Source organism: Sapajus apella, unplaced genomic scaffold (assembly GCF_009761245.1).
Source record: "Sapajus apella isolate SASKATOON/1434 unplaced genomic scaffold, GSC_monkey_1.0 scaffold14, whole genome shotgun sequence".
Lineage (NCBI taxonomy): Eukaryota > Metazoa > Chordata > Mammalia > Primates > Cebidae > Sapajus > Sapajus apella.
Window position 1 is genome coordinate 14,839,196 of NW_022436954.1, and position 21,626 is coordinate 14,860,821.

The window sequence follows — 21,626 nt, forward strand, 5'->3', positions numbered from 1 at the left end:
TTATCAATATTACTAATCATCAGATAAATGCAAATTAAAATCACAATGAGACATCATCTCATATTTGTTAGGATGGATTTGTCAATAAGACAATATAGTAAGTGTTTCTGAGGACGTGGAGATGAGACAACACTGGAACACTGCTGGTGGAAATGTAAATTGGAACAGCCATTATGGAACACAGTAGGAGGGTTCCTTGAAAAATTAAAAAAAGAACTACCATGTGGGTCAGCAATGCCTCTTCTGGGTATATACCCAAAGGAAATGAAAGTAGTAACTTGCAGATATATCTGCACTCACATGTTCATTGCAGCATTATTCACAATAACCACCATATTAAAAAAAGCTTATGTTCCTCAACGGACTAGGTTTTTAAAAAGAATAATAAAATATGAATAATGTGATTATTAAAATAATGAATTATATTAATATAGTATATTATTAATATAATGATAATGTAATAATACGTTGGTTTTAATATATTAATAATGTAATGGTATATTAATTATATATTAATATAACAGGAATATAAGTAATAATTTTATATTGTTAAAATATAATAGTATGTCATATTATTCATATAAAAATGAATAATATTCAGGTATACAAATATTATATCGATTTTAAAAGCAAGGAGATCCCGCCATTTGCAACAATGTGAATGAATTTGGAGGACATTATGTTCAGTGAAATAAGCCAGACTTAGAAAGAAAAATACTGCATAACTGGTCTTATATGTGGAATCTAAAAAAATATAAATAAATAGCTGAAAATGTAGAAACAGAAAACAGAACAACAGTGGTTACCAGAGGCAGAGGGTGGGGGAAATGGAAAGATATGTGGATGAATAAATCTAAATATCTAAATAAAGTACACTGTGAAGACTATAGTTAATAATATTGTATACTGTAAATTTTCTGAGAGAGTAGGTTTTGGATCCTCTTATCAAAAAAAAATTTTAAGACAAAAAAGATAACTATGTGAGATGATAGATATGTTAAAGTGCATACCTGTAGTAATAGTTTCACCATGTACATGTGTATCAAAACATTACGTTGCATACCTTAAATGTATACAATAAAAAATAGATATAGTGTGTAAAAATGAAAGTAAGAGAATCATTTTTTCAATTGAGGGAATCTTCCATTAATAAACATATCAAAATTAAGCTAGAAGAGCTACTTGAGATTTGATACCAAATTATATGCTTATACTACACTAGTCCCGGAAGGTTAAAAATGTGACTTGAGTGATACAAACCCAGAGCCTCTATGCAAGCCTTTGAGTTGAAACTTAGTTATCTGAGGCTGGGTTCTGACTATGTCAACAGAGTTGGAGTGGTTCTGAGGTCAGAGAAGCAGCAGCACCTGTGGAGGTATGCCCATGGCAGCGTAACATGGTGTCAGAGGCTGCGGCTCCACCTGTCCTAACAGATGTGCTCCTGAAAGTTATTCCTGGTCACCCATATCAGACACTGTTAATTGTAACCCTTCCAAAGGTTCTTTAAACAACTTAATTGCATATAACAAATCCCTTCTACTGAAACTAGCTACAGATAATTCTGTGTCATCACCTTAGAACCATGGCTGATATCCCAAGCTGGTCTAAAATTCTCTATTTCAATTTATCACCAAGAATGGAAAGACATTAATTGCAGAAGCATTCTGGTCAACAACGGTCCCTTGGAAAACTGCACTTACTCATAAGAGCCCATTCTTGGTACAGAATAGGCTTGGCACAGAATAAATTCTTGTGCTGGAAATGCAGTAGTGAACAAAACAGCCAATACCTCTACTTGCGTAGATTTTACATTCTAACCGGGAAAAATGAACAAAAGGAAATAAATCCAATAATCACATGGTGAAAATGTTGTAGATAAAATGTAACAGAGTAATGTGATAGAAGATAACTCAAAGAGATAGAGAATGGCTTTCCATGGATGGTTAAAGAAGACCTCTAAGGAGGAGAAGTTGGGCTGAAGACTGAGTGATGACAAGGACCTAGCCTTGTGAAGATCTAGAAGATGAGCATTTGGGGAATAAAGAAGAGCTAGTACAATGGCCCAAGAGCAAGTTGAGGCCACCGCAGCTGGAGCACACTGAACAAGTGAGAGAGTAGTGCTGGATCAGATCAAACAAATACATGTTTGAGTGGGGAACCGTTGTACAGACTCTGACGGGGTGTGAAAACATCAATTACAATTGGTTAAATATTTAGCTTTCTTTTTACCAATCAGCCTAGCTCAACTTCACTAAGTGAATTTTTTATAATGGAAAAAAAGATAGAAATTAATTTTAAAACAATAGTCACACAGAGGCAAAATGGAGATCAACGTCATTGACGAAACCAAAAAGTCCATCAAAAAGAGCAAATGCCAGGAGGCACACACAAAGGCTTCTGGGGAAAAGTGGTTGCTTGGATACATATATGCTTCATCCTGATTTTAATTTGAGATGAATTAATTATAATATGATAAATTTAGTTCATTATATTAGACTCAAAAGAAAAGAGAGTAAAGACAGGAGTTGCATCCCGTCAGATAGAATTCCCCTTCCACATACATAAATTTCTCTCTACTGTTTTACTTATGACTTTCGGTTCATTGTTCCTCACCCTGGATAGGTTACACACTAAATTCTTGCACTTAAATCTTTTTCAACACCCAATCTGAAGTGACCCCCACCCTTCTTTCTGAGTTGTTCTCTATCACACCACAGGTTTCAACTTTTTAAGCCCTTTTCACTCTGAACTTATCCTTCCTTAAAAATATGTTGATTTATTTATTGCCCATCTCCCTGACTAGAAAATTTTTCTTTATTCCAATGTGTGTCACTCTTATGGTATATACCATAGTGTCTAAAAGTGCAAACTCTAAAGCAAAACTACTTGAGTTCAAATCCTACCTCAGGTATTTTCTACCTCTCTGAGTAACTTAATTAAATTTTTCAGGCTTCATCTAATTGTGTTGGAAATTGGGAAAAATAGTATTTCATAAGGCTCTGCAGATTAACAAGACAATGACTTTCTAGCATTAACCACATTGTAGTAAATAATAGTAAACTGTATTAAAATTGATTATTATAACTTACTTATTTGTCATAAGGAATCTATTAAATTTTATGTCTTCTTTAGCCTGATTTTGATTTTGGAGATATTCAGACTTTTAAGATGAATTGTTAAGACTTAATCTCATCCATCCTGTAAGGTGAATTGTTCAGACTTAATCTCATCCATCCTGCATTAATTTTGGGAGGTTAACTCTCAGAAATCAGAAAGTGTCTCATGACTTCCTAATATAATACCTACACACAGTTGAATATCTATAAATCATGTAGTTTACAAAGCAGACAGAAATGAGACACTGATAATGAAGTAAAGGCAATCAACACAGAAACATTTATTAAGCATCCACTTAATGACAAGTACTATTACAGATACTTTGCACATAGTGTCATCTAAGGCTTAAAATAACCCTATGAAATATGGACTACCATTTCTTTGTACATATAAACAAAGGTTAAAGTAAAATATTGACAGATGTGAAATACATACAACATTACATAAACTAGTAAGATAGAATTCCATCCTAGCTCTATTGACACCATGGTAAAATTATTCCACATCATCCAAAACTCTGCTGTTAACAGGACTTCCAGAGGCTAAATAATCACCCTACAAGTCAATCATGTTCTTGCCTGAAGTCCAAGGAAAAAGTTCTATGACATAGTATTAGTCATACAAGAAGGCAAGATGAGGACCAGGGCAAGACTTATAAAGATCCTGATCCAGACATAACGAACATCCTGCTAGTTCTGGAAGAGATATAAGACAAAACTGACCCCAACTGGAAATTGGGTCAGCTCTAGTCAATATATTTGGCTTTTAAAAAACACTTTTAGGCTGACTCCTGTAATCCCAGCACTTTGGGAGGCCAAAGTGGACAGGTCACTTGAGCCCAGGAGTTTGAGACTAGCCTAGGCAAGATGGTGAAATTTCCTCTCTACTAAAAATACAAAAATTAGTCAGCTGTGGTGGCTCACAGCTGTAGGCTGAGGTGGGAAAATGGCTTGAGCCTGGGAAGTCAAGGCTGCAATAAGCTGAGATCATGCCACTGCACTCCAGCCTGGGTGACAGGGCAAGACCTTGTCTCAAAAAAACAAACAAAAAAATACTTTTATTATGTTTACCATTCATACTGTTACAAACACTTAACAAATACTAAGTCATTTTAAATGGCCCAACAAAATTTTGAGAGAGGTACTATCATTACCATTTTCACACGTGAAGAAAATGTGAGAGTTAAATAACTTTCCTAGATCACATTCAAACCCAGGAAACTGACTCTAGAATCTGTTCTTAACTCTACACCATACTACCTTTTCTAAACAAATGCCTCACTTTATTTTGTCTCTTCATATTCTACTTGCCTGCTTTGTTGACCTCAGATTTATAATAAAGTCACACTTTCGTCCTTGAAACAGGGTTTGTCATGATAAAATTAGACTGACAAATGGATCAGCCTCAAGGACTAGGAGACAAAGGGCCAAAGGAGATCAGAAGACCAGGAGGAGAGAGATACAATAATGACCACATTAGGAGGCACTCCAGCCCCCAAAAATCCTACAGCCCCCAATCAGTTCAGAGTATTATATATCACAGCAGTAACAGAGAAATTACATATTAACCCTAAGCATCTTCATAGCATTTTTCACCTCTGCATTTCTAAGGGTGTAGATTAAAGGGTTTAACATAGGAGTTATCATGGTATAAAACACAGCTACTGCTTTGTCAATGGAGAAGGTGGTCGCTGGACGTAGATACACAAATATGCAGGGTACAAAGAACAAGATGACTACCGTGATATGAGACACACAGGTGGAGAGGGCTTTGCGCCTCCCCTCCAAGCTGTGAGATTTCAGGGTATATAAGATGACCACATAAGAGACAATCAAGAGGAGAAAGTTTAACAGGCAGACAAACCCACTGTTGGCAGCAACAAAGAGACCAAGGTTATGAGTGTCCATGCAGACGAGTTTCAACAGAGGGATCAGGTCACACATGAAGTGGTCTATGACATTGGGGCCACAGAAGGGCAGCCAGATTGTGAAGAGGATCTGAATTGTTGCATGAACAAAGCCTCCAATCCAGACTGCTCCCACAAGGATTCTACACAGCTGTTGGTTCATGATGGTCATGTAGTACAGGGGTTTACAGATGGCCACGTAGCGGTCATAGGCCATCACCGTGAGAAGCATAACCTCAGCAGAACCAAAAAGATGCCCAGCAAAGACTTGAGTCATGCACCCCCTAAAAGAAATGGATTTTTTCACAGAAAGAGTATCAGCTAGCATTTTTGGGGTCATGCATGAAGAGCAGCAGCCATCCATAAGGGATAAGTAAAACAGGAAAAAGTACATGGGGGATGCCAGGGACCTGCTGGTGCTAATGGTAAGGATGATGAGCAGGTTGCCTGCCAAGGTGACCAAGTAGACAATCAAAAACACAACAAATGAAAGTTTCTGAAGCTCCACATTTCGAGTCAAGCCCAGGAGAATAAACTCAGTCACATTATTCATCTTCATCAATTGTGTCCAGGTGACAGGTGACCGCTCTGAAAAATAAGTCATATTCATTCTCAATAATAAGACTTTTACTTAGCGAATACATTCTTTGCTGTCTTGTTTTTCTGCCTTTATAAGAAGTAAAAACTAACACAAAACCATGTTGATTTTTTTATATTTGTCATTTGACAATGTATTAATAGTATGCATTTTGTTCTTTATAATTTTCTGCATTTTAATTTCTACAGTAAAAGTGTGTAATTTTTACAATCAGAAAATAAAAATAACAAACATCAAGTTTCAAGAGCCATTCCACAATACGGCCATATGTGTAACACATTTACAGATACACCAAGATGAATATACTTCACCTGAAAACAGGTGCACACACTTACCAGAGAAAATTCCAACTTGCTCTGCTAATTTTAAGTCATACAAAATGACCAAAGCACATAGAGAGATTCTTTCTTTCATGAGCCATCCCTTTTTCCATTTTGCCTATCTGGAAGCTTCCTGATGTTCTTGAGGCTGAAAATGGTGCTGCTATGCTTGTCCAGCCTCAGAGGCCATGTTGAATGGCCATTACAGTACATGCCACGTATGGTCATCTCTCTGTGTTCAATACTATGGGTTCTTGGAGCAAAAGTCTTGCTGTACTACAAATTAGTCAATTAATTTTTGTATCCCCACTGCTAGCCAAAACATAAACACTCATAAAGCATTAACTGAGAGAAAAAGAAGGAAAAAAATAGAAGCAAAAGAAAAAAAGTGCAGGAGAGAAAAAGGAGAAGGAAAAATTAGAAATGTACAAAAGACCAAAGAAAGAGGAATGGACACGAAATGCAAAGACATTGTTTACAGTCCTGAATCTAACCACTTTTAACTAAGTAACATTAATGGGTTTTATGTCTCTGTGCTCCAGTGTTTTTCATCTGCTAAAAAGGAGGATTAAATATACCTTTTAGGATTGTTGTGAAAATTAAAACAATTTTAAACTTACTATTATTGTTGTCATATGATTTTATTGTTTCCTGTAAGTATCACTGAAGAAAACTTTAAAATTTGTTTCTGAACATCTCCAAAAGTCAAAGATTCTGAAAACTTAAGCTAATCAATTGAAGACAAGAATAAATATTTTTAAAAGTCATCAAATTAAAAAAGAAAAATATAGCAAGCTATTAAAAGAATATTTAATAAGATAATTTCATAATTATTTAGTTTCCTGCTTGTTTATGGGATTTGTTACCTATTTTTTCATTAATTAGTTAAATCCATTTTTCAATACAGAGAAAACTTACTTCTTCCAAAATTGACTCTTATGACTGAGTGTGAGGATTTCCAGGAAATATTAAACCCATTTCACTATTAAAATAAATGCTTTGAGACTGCATTTTCATATCTACAAGGCTAACCAGTATTAGGCATTATAAAGCATTTATAATGCTTTATTTAAAAAAGCCATGGGGAGAGGAAGTAAGAGGAAGAGGGAGAAGGGAAGAAGAAAAGGGAGAAGGAAACAGAGACAGAAACAGAGATGGAGAAGAAGAAAGGAGAGGAGAGGAAGAAGAGAGATGAAGAAGGAATAGGATGAGGAGAAAAGGTGAAACAGAAAAAAGGGGAAAGAACAAAATGAAAGAGGAGAAGCTGTGCACTCATGCCTGTAATCCCAACACTTTGGGAGGCCGAGGCAGGTGGATCAGTTGAGATCAGGAGTTTGAGACCAGCCTGACCAACATGGTGAAACCCTGTCCCTACTAAAAATACAGAAATTAGCTGGGCATGGTGGCACGTGGCACACGCCTGTAAATCCAGCTACTCAGGAGGCTGAGGCAGGAGAATCTCTTGAAACCAGGAGGCAGAGGTTGCAATGAGCCGAGATCATGCCACTGTGCTTCAGCCTGGGTGACAGAGCAAGACTCTGTCTCAAAAAAAAAAAAAAGAAAAAAGAAAGAAGAGAAAGATGGACATACACACAATCACCTAAGAAAGATTGTTTTTTGAATAGGTATGTTGTAACATTTCAAACAAGTGCTGTACTTGAAATCTAAACTTTTTAGCAAACTTACTTGCTGATTGTGGCCCTTAGGATCAACAAGGGCCTACCTACAATTATATAAGTCACAAGTTGTTCTTACATACAAACTCGTCAGGAAAAGTTTGCACAGCTACTATTAAGGGCTATAAACTATTGACTTGTCATCAATTAATTTTTTTGCAAACTCAACAATACTTAAACTCAATCAGGGTTTTCTTCAATCTATTGTGTGTGCAATTAGTGGTCATGTTAATTTACCATAAATTTACTGTAAATTTGTATTTAAATAAATTAAAATGTTTCCAGAAAAAAAAAAAAACCCTGAAGTAAAATTTAAAAGGAAAAAAATTGTGCTTTTCCTACATATCAACTCTACGTGTGTCCAGGACTTCTCACCCTGGCGTGAACTTGTTTGGATAATAAATTATCACAGATAGTAAATACATTCATGTTGCGTTTAAATGGAATTTGGATTCTGGAAAGAGTGGGATGATTGCAGTAACTCCTGCCCCTTTGCATTTCTATGGGACTCACAGAAATCTTAGTGGCATCATAATTTTTACATAGAATTTTAGCTGATAGCCTTAGACTGCCATTTTTAAAGCTAGAAAAATGAATCCAATTACCAAGACAGCAGTTGATTAAAAGTCCCCTGGATGAGAAAATCTCCTGGATGAGAAAGCCAATTCTTCCAAGTATTTTTTCAGAGCATTAATGCTCACTGCTGAGCCACACAGTTTATTCCTTGAGATTCAGCCTTCCTTCTCCCCAAATTTCCGTAGAACCCATCTCAAGACCCAGAGTACGTCAGGGAGAGGCAATGACTTTGTGATTAGCTCTGCCCAGAAATCTTCACAGCTGCTACCGCCTCAACTTCCTTCAGTTCTCACAATATAGAGACACTAGTGTCATTCAAGTGGGAAACTCCCATCTGTGCTATTTACTCAAGGGAAGAGCAATTAATTTCAGTGGCCTTTGCCAAAATAGCAACTACACACTTATCCCTTCTTTCAACTATACTTCTTGCCAGTCAAACATTTCTGACAAGGGTTAGAATTCATCTAAGATTATCATCTGGCTTCATTCAGAACACGAATGCTTTCTTTTTTTTTTTTTTTTCAACAAATGTTCATTCAAAATCAAAAATGTACAAGGCACAATGTTGTTCATTAATAATGACAGTAACCGATTCTTGAGTGCTAAATACCAACCCCTATATTAGACACATTATATGGGGTACCCTTTGTGATGGGTGCTATTATTATTCCTATTTTACATATGAGAAAATTGAGGCAATATGAGTTTAAGTAAAAATACAAGAGCAAAAAGAATAGGTGACACAACTGATGTTTAAATTAAATGTGTATATCTCAGCAACCCAGAAATTGTGTCTGTCCTCACAATGCAAGAATATAGCTATAAAAAAAAAAAAAAAGAATGGTAAGAACTATCAAAAAGGTCACAGCACTGTACATCTGTGTAATGGGGATATGGCTTAAACTGGGGTGAGGTGGAGCAATCAAAGATTTTCTTCAGGAAGTAATATTGAATTTGAAACAAAAACTACTGTTGAAAGCTTACATTATATAGGAAAGTAAGGGCTTTTGATGGCTAATACATTTAAGAATTAAGCTCGACTATATCATTTAAACAAGGAGCAGGGAATCTATGTGAGTCCATTTACACTGTAGTTCATGCATTTGTAGTTCCACCCTGTGTTAAGCTAAATCTAATCAATTGCAGTTTTCCCAAGGCAGCTTCAAGTGCACAAGAGTGACTTCATTGTCACTCTCAATTAACTGGAAATTACATGGGTAGAAAAGTTAAAATGCATGAAGCCAGTAAAAAAAAACAGTTACAACTGATCCGCCTACAGATAAGCAAAGACAGCTCAGTAGATAGCACACAGACATTGAATAAACATAGATCTTAACTCAACTGAGCCATAAATACTCAGCAGCACATCAAAAAGCTTACCTACCATGTTCAAGTAGGCTTCATCCTTGGGATGCAAGGCTGGTTTAACATACACAAATAAATATAATTACAAAAACAGAACTAAAGAAAAAAAATCACATGATAATCTCAATATATGCAGGAAAGGCCTTCAATAAAATTCAACACCAATTTATACTAACAACTCCCAATAAACTAGGTAGTGAAGCAACATACTTCAAAATAATAAGAGCCATATGTGACAAACCCACAGCCAACATCATACTGAATGGGCAAATGCTGGAAGCACTCCCATAGAAAACCAGCATAAGACAAGGATGCCCTCTCTCACCACTCCTATTCAACATAGTATCGGATGTTCTAGCAAGGCCAATCATGTAGGAGATTAATCAAGGTGGTGGGAGAAGCTATAGGGAAAGATGCAAACCTTCTTGAAAGGTCATAAGGTTTTGCAAAGCTTCAGGGGAGAATAAGATGAAGGCAGCTGTTCTCTTACCCTGAGATAAAGGGTAAGGATTAGGTACAAGGGAATGTATGGGAGTTTATCTAAATAGGCTTGTTTACTTATGTTGGCCAGAAACCGACATTTGATCATCTGTGTATGAGACTGCTCCCTGCAAGGGGGGATGATAATGTTAATTACCCACAGATTGTGTTGGCTCCAGACTTTTGGCATTATGTCTGAATAAAAGCCAGCAGCTCCAACTTACCAAAGCTGCTCACTCTTCGGCAGTCCCCTACCCACTCTTTCACTGGATACTTGTATTGGAGTACTCCTTGCATACATCACTCAGCCAGGGTCTGCAGGACAGACCTGGCACAATCAGGCATGAGAAAGAAATAAAGGACATTCAAATAGGAAGACAGGAAGTCAAACTATGCTTGTTTGCAGATAACATAGTCCTATATCTAGAAAAATCTCATCATTTCAGTCTAAAAGCACACCCAGTAATGGGATTGCTGTGTAAACAACATACACAAATCAATAAGCTGATAAATAACTTCAGCAAAGTCTCAGGATACAAAATCAATGTGCAAAGCCAGGCACAGTTGCTCACACCTGTAATCCCCGCACTCTGGGAGGCCAAGGAGGGCAGATCACCTGAAGTCAGGAGTTCAAGACCACCATGGACAACGAGGCGAAACCCCTTCTCTACTAATAATAAAAATTAGGTGGGCATGGTGGTGGGTGTCTGTAATCCCAGCTACTTGGGAAGCTGAGGCAGGAGAATTGCTTGAACCTGGGAGGCAGAGGTTGCAGTGAGCCAAGATCACACCAGTGCACTCCAGCTTGGGCAACAGAGTGAGACTGTCTCAAAAAAAAAAAAATCAATGTGAAAAAATCACTAGCATTCCTATACATCAACAGTCAAGCTGAGAGCCAAATCATGAAAAAACTCTGATTCACCCAATTGCCACAAAAATAATAAAATACCTAAGAATATAGCTAACTAGGAAGGTAAAATATCTCTACCTGGAGAACTACAAACCACTGCTCAAAGAAATCAAACATGACACAAACAAATGGAAAAACATTCCATGCTCATGGATAGAAATAATTAATATCATTAAAATGGTCATACTGCCCGAAGCAATCTATAGATTCAATGCTATTTTAAACTACCATTGACATTCTTCATAGAAATAGAAAAAAAAACTACTTTAAAACAACCAAAAAAGAGACCAAATAGGCAAGGCAATTCTAAGCAAAAAGAACAAAGCTGGAGATATCACAATCCCCAACCTCAAACTATACTAGAAGGCTATAGTAACCAAAATAGCATGACACTGTACAAAACAGATACATGGACCAATGGAAGAGAACAGAGAGCCCAGGAATAAGACTGCACACCTACAACTACCTGATCTTCAATAAACCTGACAAAGACAACAAAGACAAGAAATGGGGAAAGGGTTCCCTAATCAATAAATGGTGCAGGGATAACTGGCTATCAATATGCTAAAGATTGAAACTGGACACCTTCCTTACACCATATACAAAAAATTAATTCAAATGGATTAAAGACTTAAATATAAAACCAAAAACTATAAAAACCCTGAAAGACAATCTAGGCAATATCATTCAGGACATGGGCATGGGCTAACATTTCATGAAAAAGATGCCAAAAACAATTGCACCAAAAGCAAAAATTGACAAATTGGATCTAATTAAACTAAACAGCTTCTGCACAGCAAAAGAAACTAGCAACAGAGTAAACACACAATCTACAGAACAAGAGAAAATTTTTGTGAACTATCCATCCAACAAAGGTCTAATATTCAGCATCTAGAAGAAACTATATTAGTCAGGGTTCTTTAGAGGGACAAAACTAATAGGCTATATATAGGGAAGTTTATTAAGTATTAAATGACATGATCACAAGGTCCCACAACAGGCTGCCTGCAAGCTGAGGAGGAAGGAGAGCCGTCCAAGTCCCAAAGGGCAGAAAGCATCCAGCACAGAAGAAAGATGTAGGCTGGGAGGCTATCCCAGTCTGGTCTTTTCATGTTTTTCTGCCTGCTTTACATTCTAGCCATGCTTACAACTAATTGCATGGCACCCACTCAGATTAAGGGTAGGTCTGCCTTTCCCAGCCCACTGACTCAAATGTCAATCTCCTTTGGCAACACACTCACAGACACACCAAGGATCAATACTTTGCATTATTCAGTCCAATCAAGTTGACACTCAATATTAACCATGACAGAAACTTAAACAAGTTTACAAGAAAAAAAAAATCCCCATTAAAAAGTGGGTAAAGGTCATGAACAGACACTTTTCAAAAGAAGACATACATGTGGCTAATAAATGCATAGAACAAAGCTCAACATCATTGATCATTAGAGAAATGCAAATCAAAACCATAATGAGATACCATCTCACACCAGTCAGAATGCTTATTAGTAAGAAGTCAAAAAATAACAGATGCTGGTGATGTTGTGGAAAAAAGGGGATGCTCATACACTGTTGGAGGAGGTGTAAATTAATTCAGTCATTTTGAAAGCAGTGTGGCCATTCCTCAAAGACCTAAAGACAGAAATACCAGCAACCCAACAACCTCATTACTGGTTATATGCCCAGGACTATAAATCCATTATAAAGATACGTGCATGCATAGGTTCGTTGCAGCACTATTCACGGTAGCTAAGATGCAGAATCAACCTAAATGTCCATCAGTGATAGACTGGATAAACAAAATGTGGTACATATATGCCATAGAATACTATGCTGCCATAAAAAGAAATGAGACAATGTCCTTTGCAAGGACATGGATGGAGCTGGAAGCCATCATCCTTAGCAAACAAATGCAGGAACAGAAAACCAAAAACTGCATTTTTCCACTTGTAAGTGGGAGCTAACCAATGTGAACATGCAGACACAGGGAGAGGAACAACACATACTAGGTTCTGTCTTGGGGGCTATGGGGAGGGAGAGCATCAGGGTAAAATAGCTAATGCATTCTGGGCTTAATAGCTAGGTGATAGGTTGATAGGTGCAGCAAATCACCATAGCACACGTTTACCTATATAACAAACCTGCACATCCTGTACATGTATTTGGAAACTTAAAATAAAAATAAATAAATGAAAGCAAAAAAGAAAATGTAGTACATATACACCATGAAATCCTATGCAGCCATAAAAAAGAATGAGATCATGTCCTTTGCAGGAACATGGATGGAGCTGGAGGCCATTATCATTAGCAAACTAAGGCAGAAACAGAAAAATACCACATGTCCTTACTTATGAGTGGGAGCTGAATGATGAGAAAATATGGACACATAGAAGGGAACAATACATACTGGGGCCTTTCAGAGGGTGAAGGGTGGAAGGAGGGAGAGGATCGGGAAAAATAACTAATGGGTACTAAGCTTAATACCCGGGTAATGTAATAATCAGTACAACCATCCCCCATGACACAAGTTTACCTGTGTAACAAACCTGCACCTGTACCCCTGAACTTAAAATAAAAGTTTAAAAAACTTACTTTTATTCAAAGTGGTATATCTTCACTAGCATATAAATACTGTTAGTGCTGGCACTTTAGTGCTAGATACAAGATCAACATCATACAAAAAACAGTAGTATTTCTATACACTAGCAATGAACAATGTGAAGATGAAATAAAACAATTCCATTTGAATTAGCATCAGAAAGAATAAAATACATAAGAGCTGATACATAAGGGGTTGATGTAGTTTGAATGTTTTTTTCCTCCAAAATTCAGGTTGAAAATTCTGAATGCAATAGTATTAAGAGGTAGGACTTTTAGGTGATTAGGTTATAAGAGTTTTGCCCTTGTGAGCGGGATTTATATCCTTATAAAAGAGTCTTTACATGGTGTCCTCTTTTTTGCCCTCTGCCATGTAAACACAAAGCAACAAAGCACTATCTTGGAAGCAGAAACTGGGCCTTCACCAGACACCAAATCTTCTGCTACCTAGATCTTGGACTTCCCAATTTTTAGAACTGTGAAACATAAATGTCTGTTTTTTATAAATTACTCTGTGGTATTTTGTTATAGCAGCACAAATGAAGTAAGACAAAGACAAAAATAAACAGACACTCATCCACTGCTCACAGATGGAAGACTTAATATAATTCAGGTGACAATAGTAGTAGTCAAGAACATTCAGTAGAAAATGAATTATTATCTCTTCAGAAAATGATGCTGGGACAACTGGATACTTAAATATGAAAGAATGAATTTGGACCCCTTTCTCTTGCTATATACAAAAATTAATCCCAAATGGACCAAAGAGCCAATGTAAAATCTAAAAGCATATAACTATTAGAAGAAAACAGGGGGGTAAATCTTCAAGATCTTGGGATTAGACAAAGGTTTCTTAAATACAGAAACAAGCAACAAATGAAAAATATACAAATTGAACTTTATCAAAATTTAAAACTTTTGTGCCTCAAAGGAAACTATCTAGAAAGTCAAAGTCAGTTCACAGAACAGGAGAAAATACTTGAAAATCACATGTTTGATAAGGATCTTGTCGAAAAATATGTAAAGAACTATTTACATCTCAAAAATAAAAAGACAAACAACTCAATTAAAAATGCACAAAGGGAGTGATGTCAAAAGATGATAGAATAGGAGGTTCCACACCAAATTCTCTCACAGAAACACCAAAATAAATACCCATCTACACAGGAAAATACTTTCACAAGAGTTGTAGATCACAGGTGAGAACTTACAGTACCCAAGTGGGGCACACAATCAAGAAAAGATGCACTGAATGGGATGGGAAAAACAGCTTCACTTTACCCAAGTCACCCCTTCCTCAAGCTCACACAGCACAAGGCTAAGAGAGACCCTCTCTGTTCCAGAGCTCTCCTATGTAAAAAGGAAAAGTGAAGTGAGCATTGACTTCTAGACCAAGGCACCAAACCAGTCCTAGTACCAATAAGGTCCTCAGTAACTCAAAGCCAGGCTGGCACAAGTACATAAGTCACCAGAGCTGCACCAGCATCACACCACCCCTCACACACTAAAGCCTCAGGCCAGCCCTTTGCAAGGCCAGCTCATGTAAATACAGGAACCAGGCCCACTGCCAGGCTGGCCCCAGTACCAAGTCTATTCTATGGTCAGACAGCCCATGTAGATCTAGGTTCCAGGCCTGCCTCAATACCATACCAGTCCCCTTGAAAATGGGCTACAGTCCCACCTCATCACCAGTCCAGGAATGCAAATTAGGCACTAGACCAACCCCTATGGACACCTACATGTCTGTCCCAATGAGCATCTGTGGAAAGCCAGTACCCATGGACCCTGGCACTAGGCTTAACCCAGGTCAAGCTCCACCTTAGAGGACTCAGTCTCCATCCTACCCCAGTTCCAGGCTGCCCTCAAAAATGCAGACTCAAGGCCTGCTCCAATGCCAGGCCAGCCCACATAAAACCAAGTTCTAAACTCACCCTGGTGGACCCAGGCTCTTGGCTCACACCTGCAGACCCATGTTTCAGATCTGTCCCCTCTGGACTGTCATGCAAGGCCAAACCTGTGAACACAGACAGCAAGGTAATCTGCCTAGAGGCCTCTACAGTCAAACTGCCCACAGTCTCTTCAACTGCTGGCTCACATAGAAATTCTAGACAGGCTGACTGATGAAAGACTTTCCCAGCAAAAGCCAAACTGTAAAGACTAGAAGAGATGACAGCTTCTTCAAATGCAAAGACACCAAATCAAGTTTATAAGAATCATAAAGAATCAGACAAACATCATACCACTAAAGGAAATAAATAAATCAACAGTAATTGACCCTAAAGAAATGGAGATATATGAATAGTCTGACAAGGAATTCAAAATAATTGTCTTCAAGAATTCATGAGAATACATGATAACACAGATAAACAACTTTAAAAAATAGGAAAACAATGCATGAACAAAATTAGAAGTTCAACAAAAATATATAAGCCATTTAAAAAATTAAACAGAAATTTCAGAAAGGAACACAAACAGTGACCTGAAAAATTCAATGGAGAGAGATGCAAATCAGACTCAACCAAGCAGGAGAAAGAACTAGCAAGCTTGAAGGCAGATCGCTTTTAATTTGTCCCACTCAGGAAAAAAAGGAAAAATAACATCAAAAAAGCCTTTGGTATTTCTGGGACACCAACATATATATCAATATATGTATTATGGTATACCTAGAAGGAACAGAGAAAGAAAAAGAAGCTAAAAGTATGTTTAAATAAATGATAATAAAGAAAAGGGTCCCCAGATGTAAGAAGGGAAATAAGGATCCAGACCCATGAAACCCAAAGAACTACAAAAGTTAGTTTTTGTATTATAGTATACCCAGAAGGAACACAGAAAGAAAGAGAAGCCAAAAGTATGTTTAAAGCAATGATGATAAAGAAAAATGATGAAAAGAAATAATGATAAAAGAAAAGGGTCCCCAGTTGTAGGAAGGGAAATAAGCATCCAGACCCATAAAGCCCAAAGAACTACAAAAGTTAGGAGATAAAAATGTCTTAACCAAAATACGATAGAATCAAATTGCCAAAAGTTAAGGACAAAGAGAGAAGTTTGAAAACACTAAGGAAAAAGTGATTTATCATATACAAGGGAATTATGAAACTATTAGTAGGTTTCTTAGCAGAAACCTTGCAGGCCAGGAGAGTGTGAGATAATGTATTCAAAGTGTGGAAAGAAAAAGAAAGAGAACTGTCAACCCAGAATATTCAGCAAAACTGTTCTGAAATAAAAGAGAGATAAAACTTTCCCAGACAAACATAACCTGAGGGAGTTCATCACCACTGAATCTGCCTTAAAGGGAATACTAAAGGAAATTTTCACACTTGAAACAAAAGAGCTAAAATGGAAGGATGCTAACTAACAACATGAAAACATATGAACGCATAAACTCATTGGTAAAGATAGAATATTCCAATACTATAGTGGCCTAGAAATAAACCCACATATCTGCTATCAACTCATCTTTGACAAAAGTGTCAAGAACACACAGTAGGAGGAAGAATCTCTTCAACACATGGTGTTAGAAAAACTGGATATCCACAAACAGAAGAATGAAATTGAACCCTTATCTCACACTATATATAGAAAGCAAATGAAAATGGATTGAGGACTTAAATGCAATACCTGAAACTATAAGGACAGTAGAAGAAAACAGGGGAAAGAAAATCTTGATTTTGGTCTGGGCAATGATATTTTAATATGATACAAAAAACACAGGTCACAAAAGCAAAAATAAACAGGTAGTATTGCATCAAATAAAAAGCTTCTTCACAGCAAAGGAAACACTCAACAAAGTGAAAAGACAATCTATAGAATGAGAGAAAATATTTGCGACCATGTATATGATTAGTAGTTAATATCCAAAATATAAAAGGAGCACATACAACTCAATCACAAACCATCATTCTCAGCAAACTGACACAAGAACAGAAAACCAAACACCGCATGTTCTCATTCATAAGTGGGAGTTGAACAATGAGAACACATTGTCGCAGGGAGGGGGAACATCACACACTGGGGCCTGTTGGTGGGTAGGGCAACTAGGGGAGGGATAGCAGGGGGTGGGGAGATTTGGGAGGGATAACATTAGGAGAAATACCTAATGTAGATAACAGGGGGATGAATACAGCAAACCACCATGACACATGTATACCTATGTAACAAACCTGCACAATCTGCTCATGTACCCCAGAACTTAAAGTATAATAAAAAGAAAAACGGCATGATACTCATTTTAGAATCCTAAAACTTCTGCAAAAAAATAAAAAATAAAAAATGTACAAAGAATGAGAATAAACATTTCTCAAAAGAAGATATATAAATGTCCAACCAGTATATGAAAAGATACTCAACACCACTTATTTTTTTTTTTATCAACAATACAAATTTACTGCTCATAATTCTAAGGGCTGGGAAATCTAAGATTAAGGTCCAAACAGATCACACGTCTGGTGAGGGCTCACCCTCTGCTTTCCAGATGATGCCTTCTTGCTGCGTCCTCACATGGTGGCTGCAGCAAACAAGCTCCCTCTGGCTTCCTTCATAAGAGCAGCAATCATACTTGTTAGGACCCAATCCTTATGACGTAATCACTTCTGAAGGGCCCTACGTCTCAATGCTATTGCATTGATGATTAGGTTTCTTTTTTTTAATTATTATTGCATTTTATTGCATTTTAGGTTTTGAGGTACATGTGAAGAATATGCAAGATTGTTGCATAGGTACACACGTGGCAGTATGATTTGCTGCCTCCTCCCCATCACCTACATCTGGCATCTCTCCCCTTGCTATCTCTCCCCAACTCCCCACCCCCCACCGTCCCTCCCCTATTTCCCCCCATCTGACCCCAGTGTGTAGTGCTCCCCTCCCTGTGTCCATGTGTTCTCATTGTTCAACACCCGCCTATGAGTGAGAACATGTGGTGTTTGATCTTCTGCTCTTCTGTGAGTTTGCTGAGAATGATGGTTTCCAGGTTCATCCATGTCCCTACAAAGGACACAAACTCATCGTTTTTGGTAGCTGCATAATATTCCATGAACACCACTTATTATTATAGTAATGCAAATCAAAATCACAATGAAATATCACCCTACACATGTAGGATAGCTATATCCGAAAAAAGATAAATGTTTGTTAGTGAAGGAGTGGACAAAGGAAAACCCTTGTGCACAGTTGGTGGGAATATAAGTTGGTACAGCCTTTATGAACACAGTATTGTGGTTCCCCGCAAAATTGTATTCCCTGTTTATTGATGTGTTATTCACAATACAAAGATATAGTAGCAATCTAATTGCCTGTTGGTAACTTAATGGATAAGAAAAGTGATTTATATGTATATAGATATTATTCAACTTTAAAAGAAAATAAATTCTTCCATTTGCAAAAATACGGATAAATCTGCAGGAAATTATGCTAAACAAAGTAAGCCAGGCACACAAAGACAAATATTGCATGCCCTCACTTATATGTACACCTAAAATAATAAAACTCATAGAAACAGTGAATAGAATGGTGGTCATGCGGGGCTAGAGCAGGGTGAAATGAGAATGTTGGTCAAGGGGTATAATGTTGCACTTATATAAAATAAGTTCTACAGCTAAGGTACAGCAAAGTGACTATAGTTATTACTACAGTATTGTATGCAGTGCAGTAGATCTAAGAAGGTAGAGCTTAAGTTTCTCACCATACCAATAAAAATGATTAACTATATAAGATGGTGAGCATGTTAATTATGTTGATTATGGTGATTATTACCCAATGTACACATGTATAAAAACGTCAAGTAGTACAGCCTGAATATAAAAATTTTTTGTCAAATATACCTCAATAAAGTAGGAGGAGGGAAAGAAAAACTGCATTTGGAGTCAAGTTCTTTAAAATGACTGCCATTAATTTCATACCCTCACTGCTCTAGATCTCAAGAAATCAGTAACAGTTTTCCAAAAAACGTTTCTTATTAGATGAGAAAACAGCAGCTCTTTCTGTAGCATGAGTTAATAGGGAAACTACATGAGGTGCCCACTCCGGAATTATGTCATCTTGCCATTTGCGTGGCATTCAGCCTTCTTAGAATCCTGGGTTCAGATGGGGAAAAAGGACTCTCACAGGCATAAGTTTTAAATATAGAGAATTCATGCAGGTTGGGTATTTTTCAAACACGTTTCTCCAGGATATCTGCTTCTAAGACAAATCTTTCCATCAAAGGAGATAATTAATTCCTGAGAGAGAAAGCAACAGCTACAAGACAAGGTCTCTGAATATTTACAGAACCTTCCTTAAATACACATGCAGACAAGGTAAAAGTGTTTTTTATTATTGTTTTTCACATCTCCAGAACAAGATTCATTATTAGTTGAATGACTCATTTAAATGTATTTCCTCCACACTTTCTTCATCTTGCCCTGAGGGCACCAGAGCCAGGTAAAGCTCGGTTTTTTGTGAAAATGTTTAGAGGCTTTAGGCTAGAAGAAAATAGACTTACAAACAGACTTCCTTAACAACTGTTAATTTGATATTGAATCATCTGAATAGGCTCTTTTGAAGTGTAAAATGCCTTTCACATTAAAACTTACTTATTCCAAGAAAAAATAGTTTCAAATAAGATTGTGTCTGAGCACCCATAAACATCATTAAGATCATCAAAGACTACTAAGGTAAGTTTTCCAATAGTGCTGAAGCTTATCAAAGATTGTTACTTTCTATATACAGTAATCAGTGTTTTTCAACACTTTTCAAATAGAGTAATAGAGCCTTGCATTCTCATTCCAATTCTTCGAAAAGTAGTTGGTAAATACCATTAACGTAATTTGACAGGTGAAATATTTGAGGTTTATAGAGACAAAGCAATTTGTAGAACCCATCTCTCTGATATCAGGTACCATGCTCTTGCCATGACACACCTCCTTAGTGAGTGAGACTAGTTATGAGGACTAAAACAAAATTTAAACACACTTCACACACAAAAAAGATGTAAATATATATATATACACACACACACACACACACACACATATATATATATATATATATTAAATGACAACCCATCAGCTGATTAGTCCAAGCACAAACATGAAGAAGCTTTCCTGGCATCACTTGCTATGAACAATATAAATCCCTGTGGCTTCTTTAAAAGGAAAATTAGAGATCATTCTTTGTGAACTTAGTGCATGGCCAAATGTTTCTCTGTATAATATTGATCACACTGTCAATTTCTCCTGTCTCCTAGGCTTATACAGCCATAAAAGTAAAGTCCTGTGAATGTCCCTAACAGTGGGGTAGATATATTAATATATGTTCTTCCAGTTAATTCTCATAACAGTATGTGAGATGAATAATATTATTATCATTTTACGGATGATAAAATTAAGATATAAGGTGCCAAGAAATACACCCCAGGTAAAAGAAGTTATAGGTGGGAAAACTAGGATTCTCATCTGGTCTTTCTGATTCTCAAACTAACACACTTAACTACTGTGATCATGGTTTTTAACACGTTGCAGAAGATTCTGGTTAGGGTCACATGCTTTGGAAGGGGACTGAAAAGGAAGGGATAGTGCTGAGGGTGAGGCTAAGCAAAAACAGCCCTTCAACGAATGTAATAACACATTTTTCTTACTATTTAGGAGTTTCAATACATCATTGCATGTGTGTCTGCTGATGAAGTTGCTTCATATAAATTTGTCTCTGAAGTAGTATTAAAGTAATTATAATTATGGTCAAATCAAAGGGAAATTACCAGTATAACATTGTTTATTATAACAATATAAAGCAGGAGTTAAGAATTTGTAGGGATAAAAATAAGCATAATCTGAAATTTAATATTGGTTCCACCCTTGATTATCTGCTCAGTCTTGGGAGGAACCTTAATTTCTCTGTGCTTCTATTTCTTAATGTGTAAAATAAGTATAAAAGATGGTAGTAACTAATACATAGGTTTTCAGTTGTAACTAATACAAAATCCTTATTTTCAGAGGATTAAATAAGCAAATGTCTGTAAAAGCACTTTCAACATGCTGTGTTCAGTAAGTATTAGTTAGTATTATCACTATTATTATAACTATTAACATTAGTCACTAAGATTGTGCCC

The 21,626-nt window shown here is 36.8% G+C and overlaps 1 protein-coding gene across 1 annotated transcript; it reads right to left on the minus strand.

Annotated features, from left to right (window-relative positions):
- Positions 1–4,673: 4,673 nt before the first annotated feature.
- On the minus strand, positions 4,674–5,579 carry LOC116554563 (olfactory receptor 4C12-like). The gene has a single exon (XM_032282480.1). It carries the CDS (start codon positions 5,574–5,576, stop codon positions 4,674–4,676), a length of 903 nt encoding a protein of 300 aa, XP_032138371.1. The 5' UTR covers positions 5,577–5,579.
- Between the last annotated feature and the right edge of the window lie 16,047 nt (positions 5,580–21,626).

What these genes read in the sequence shown, in the direction of transcription:
- LOC116554563 (XM_032282480.1), bottom strand. Translation starts at nt 5,576, where the DNA reads ATGAATAATGTGACTGAGTTTATTCTCCTGGGCTTGACTCGAAATGTG.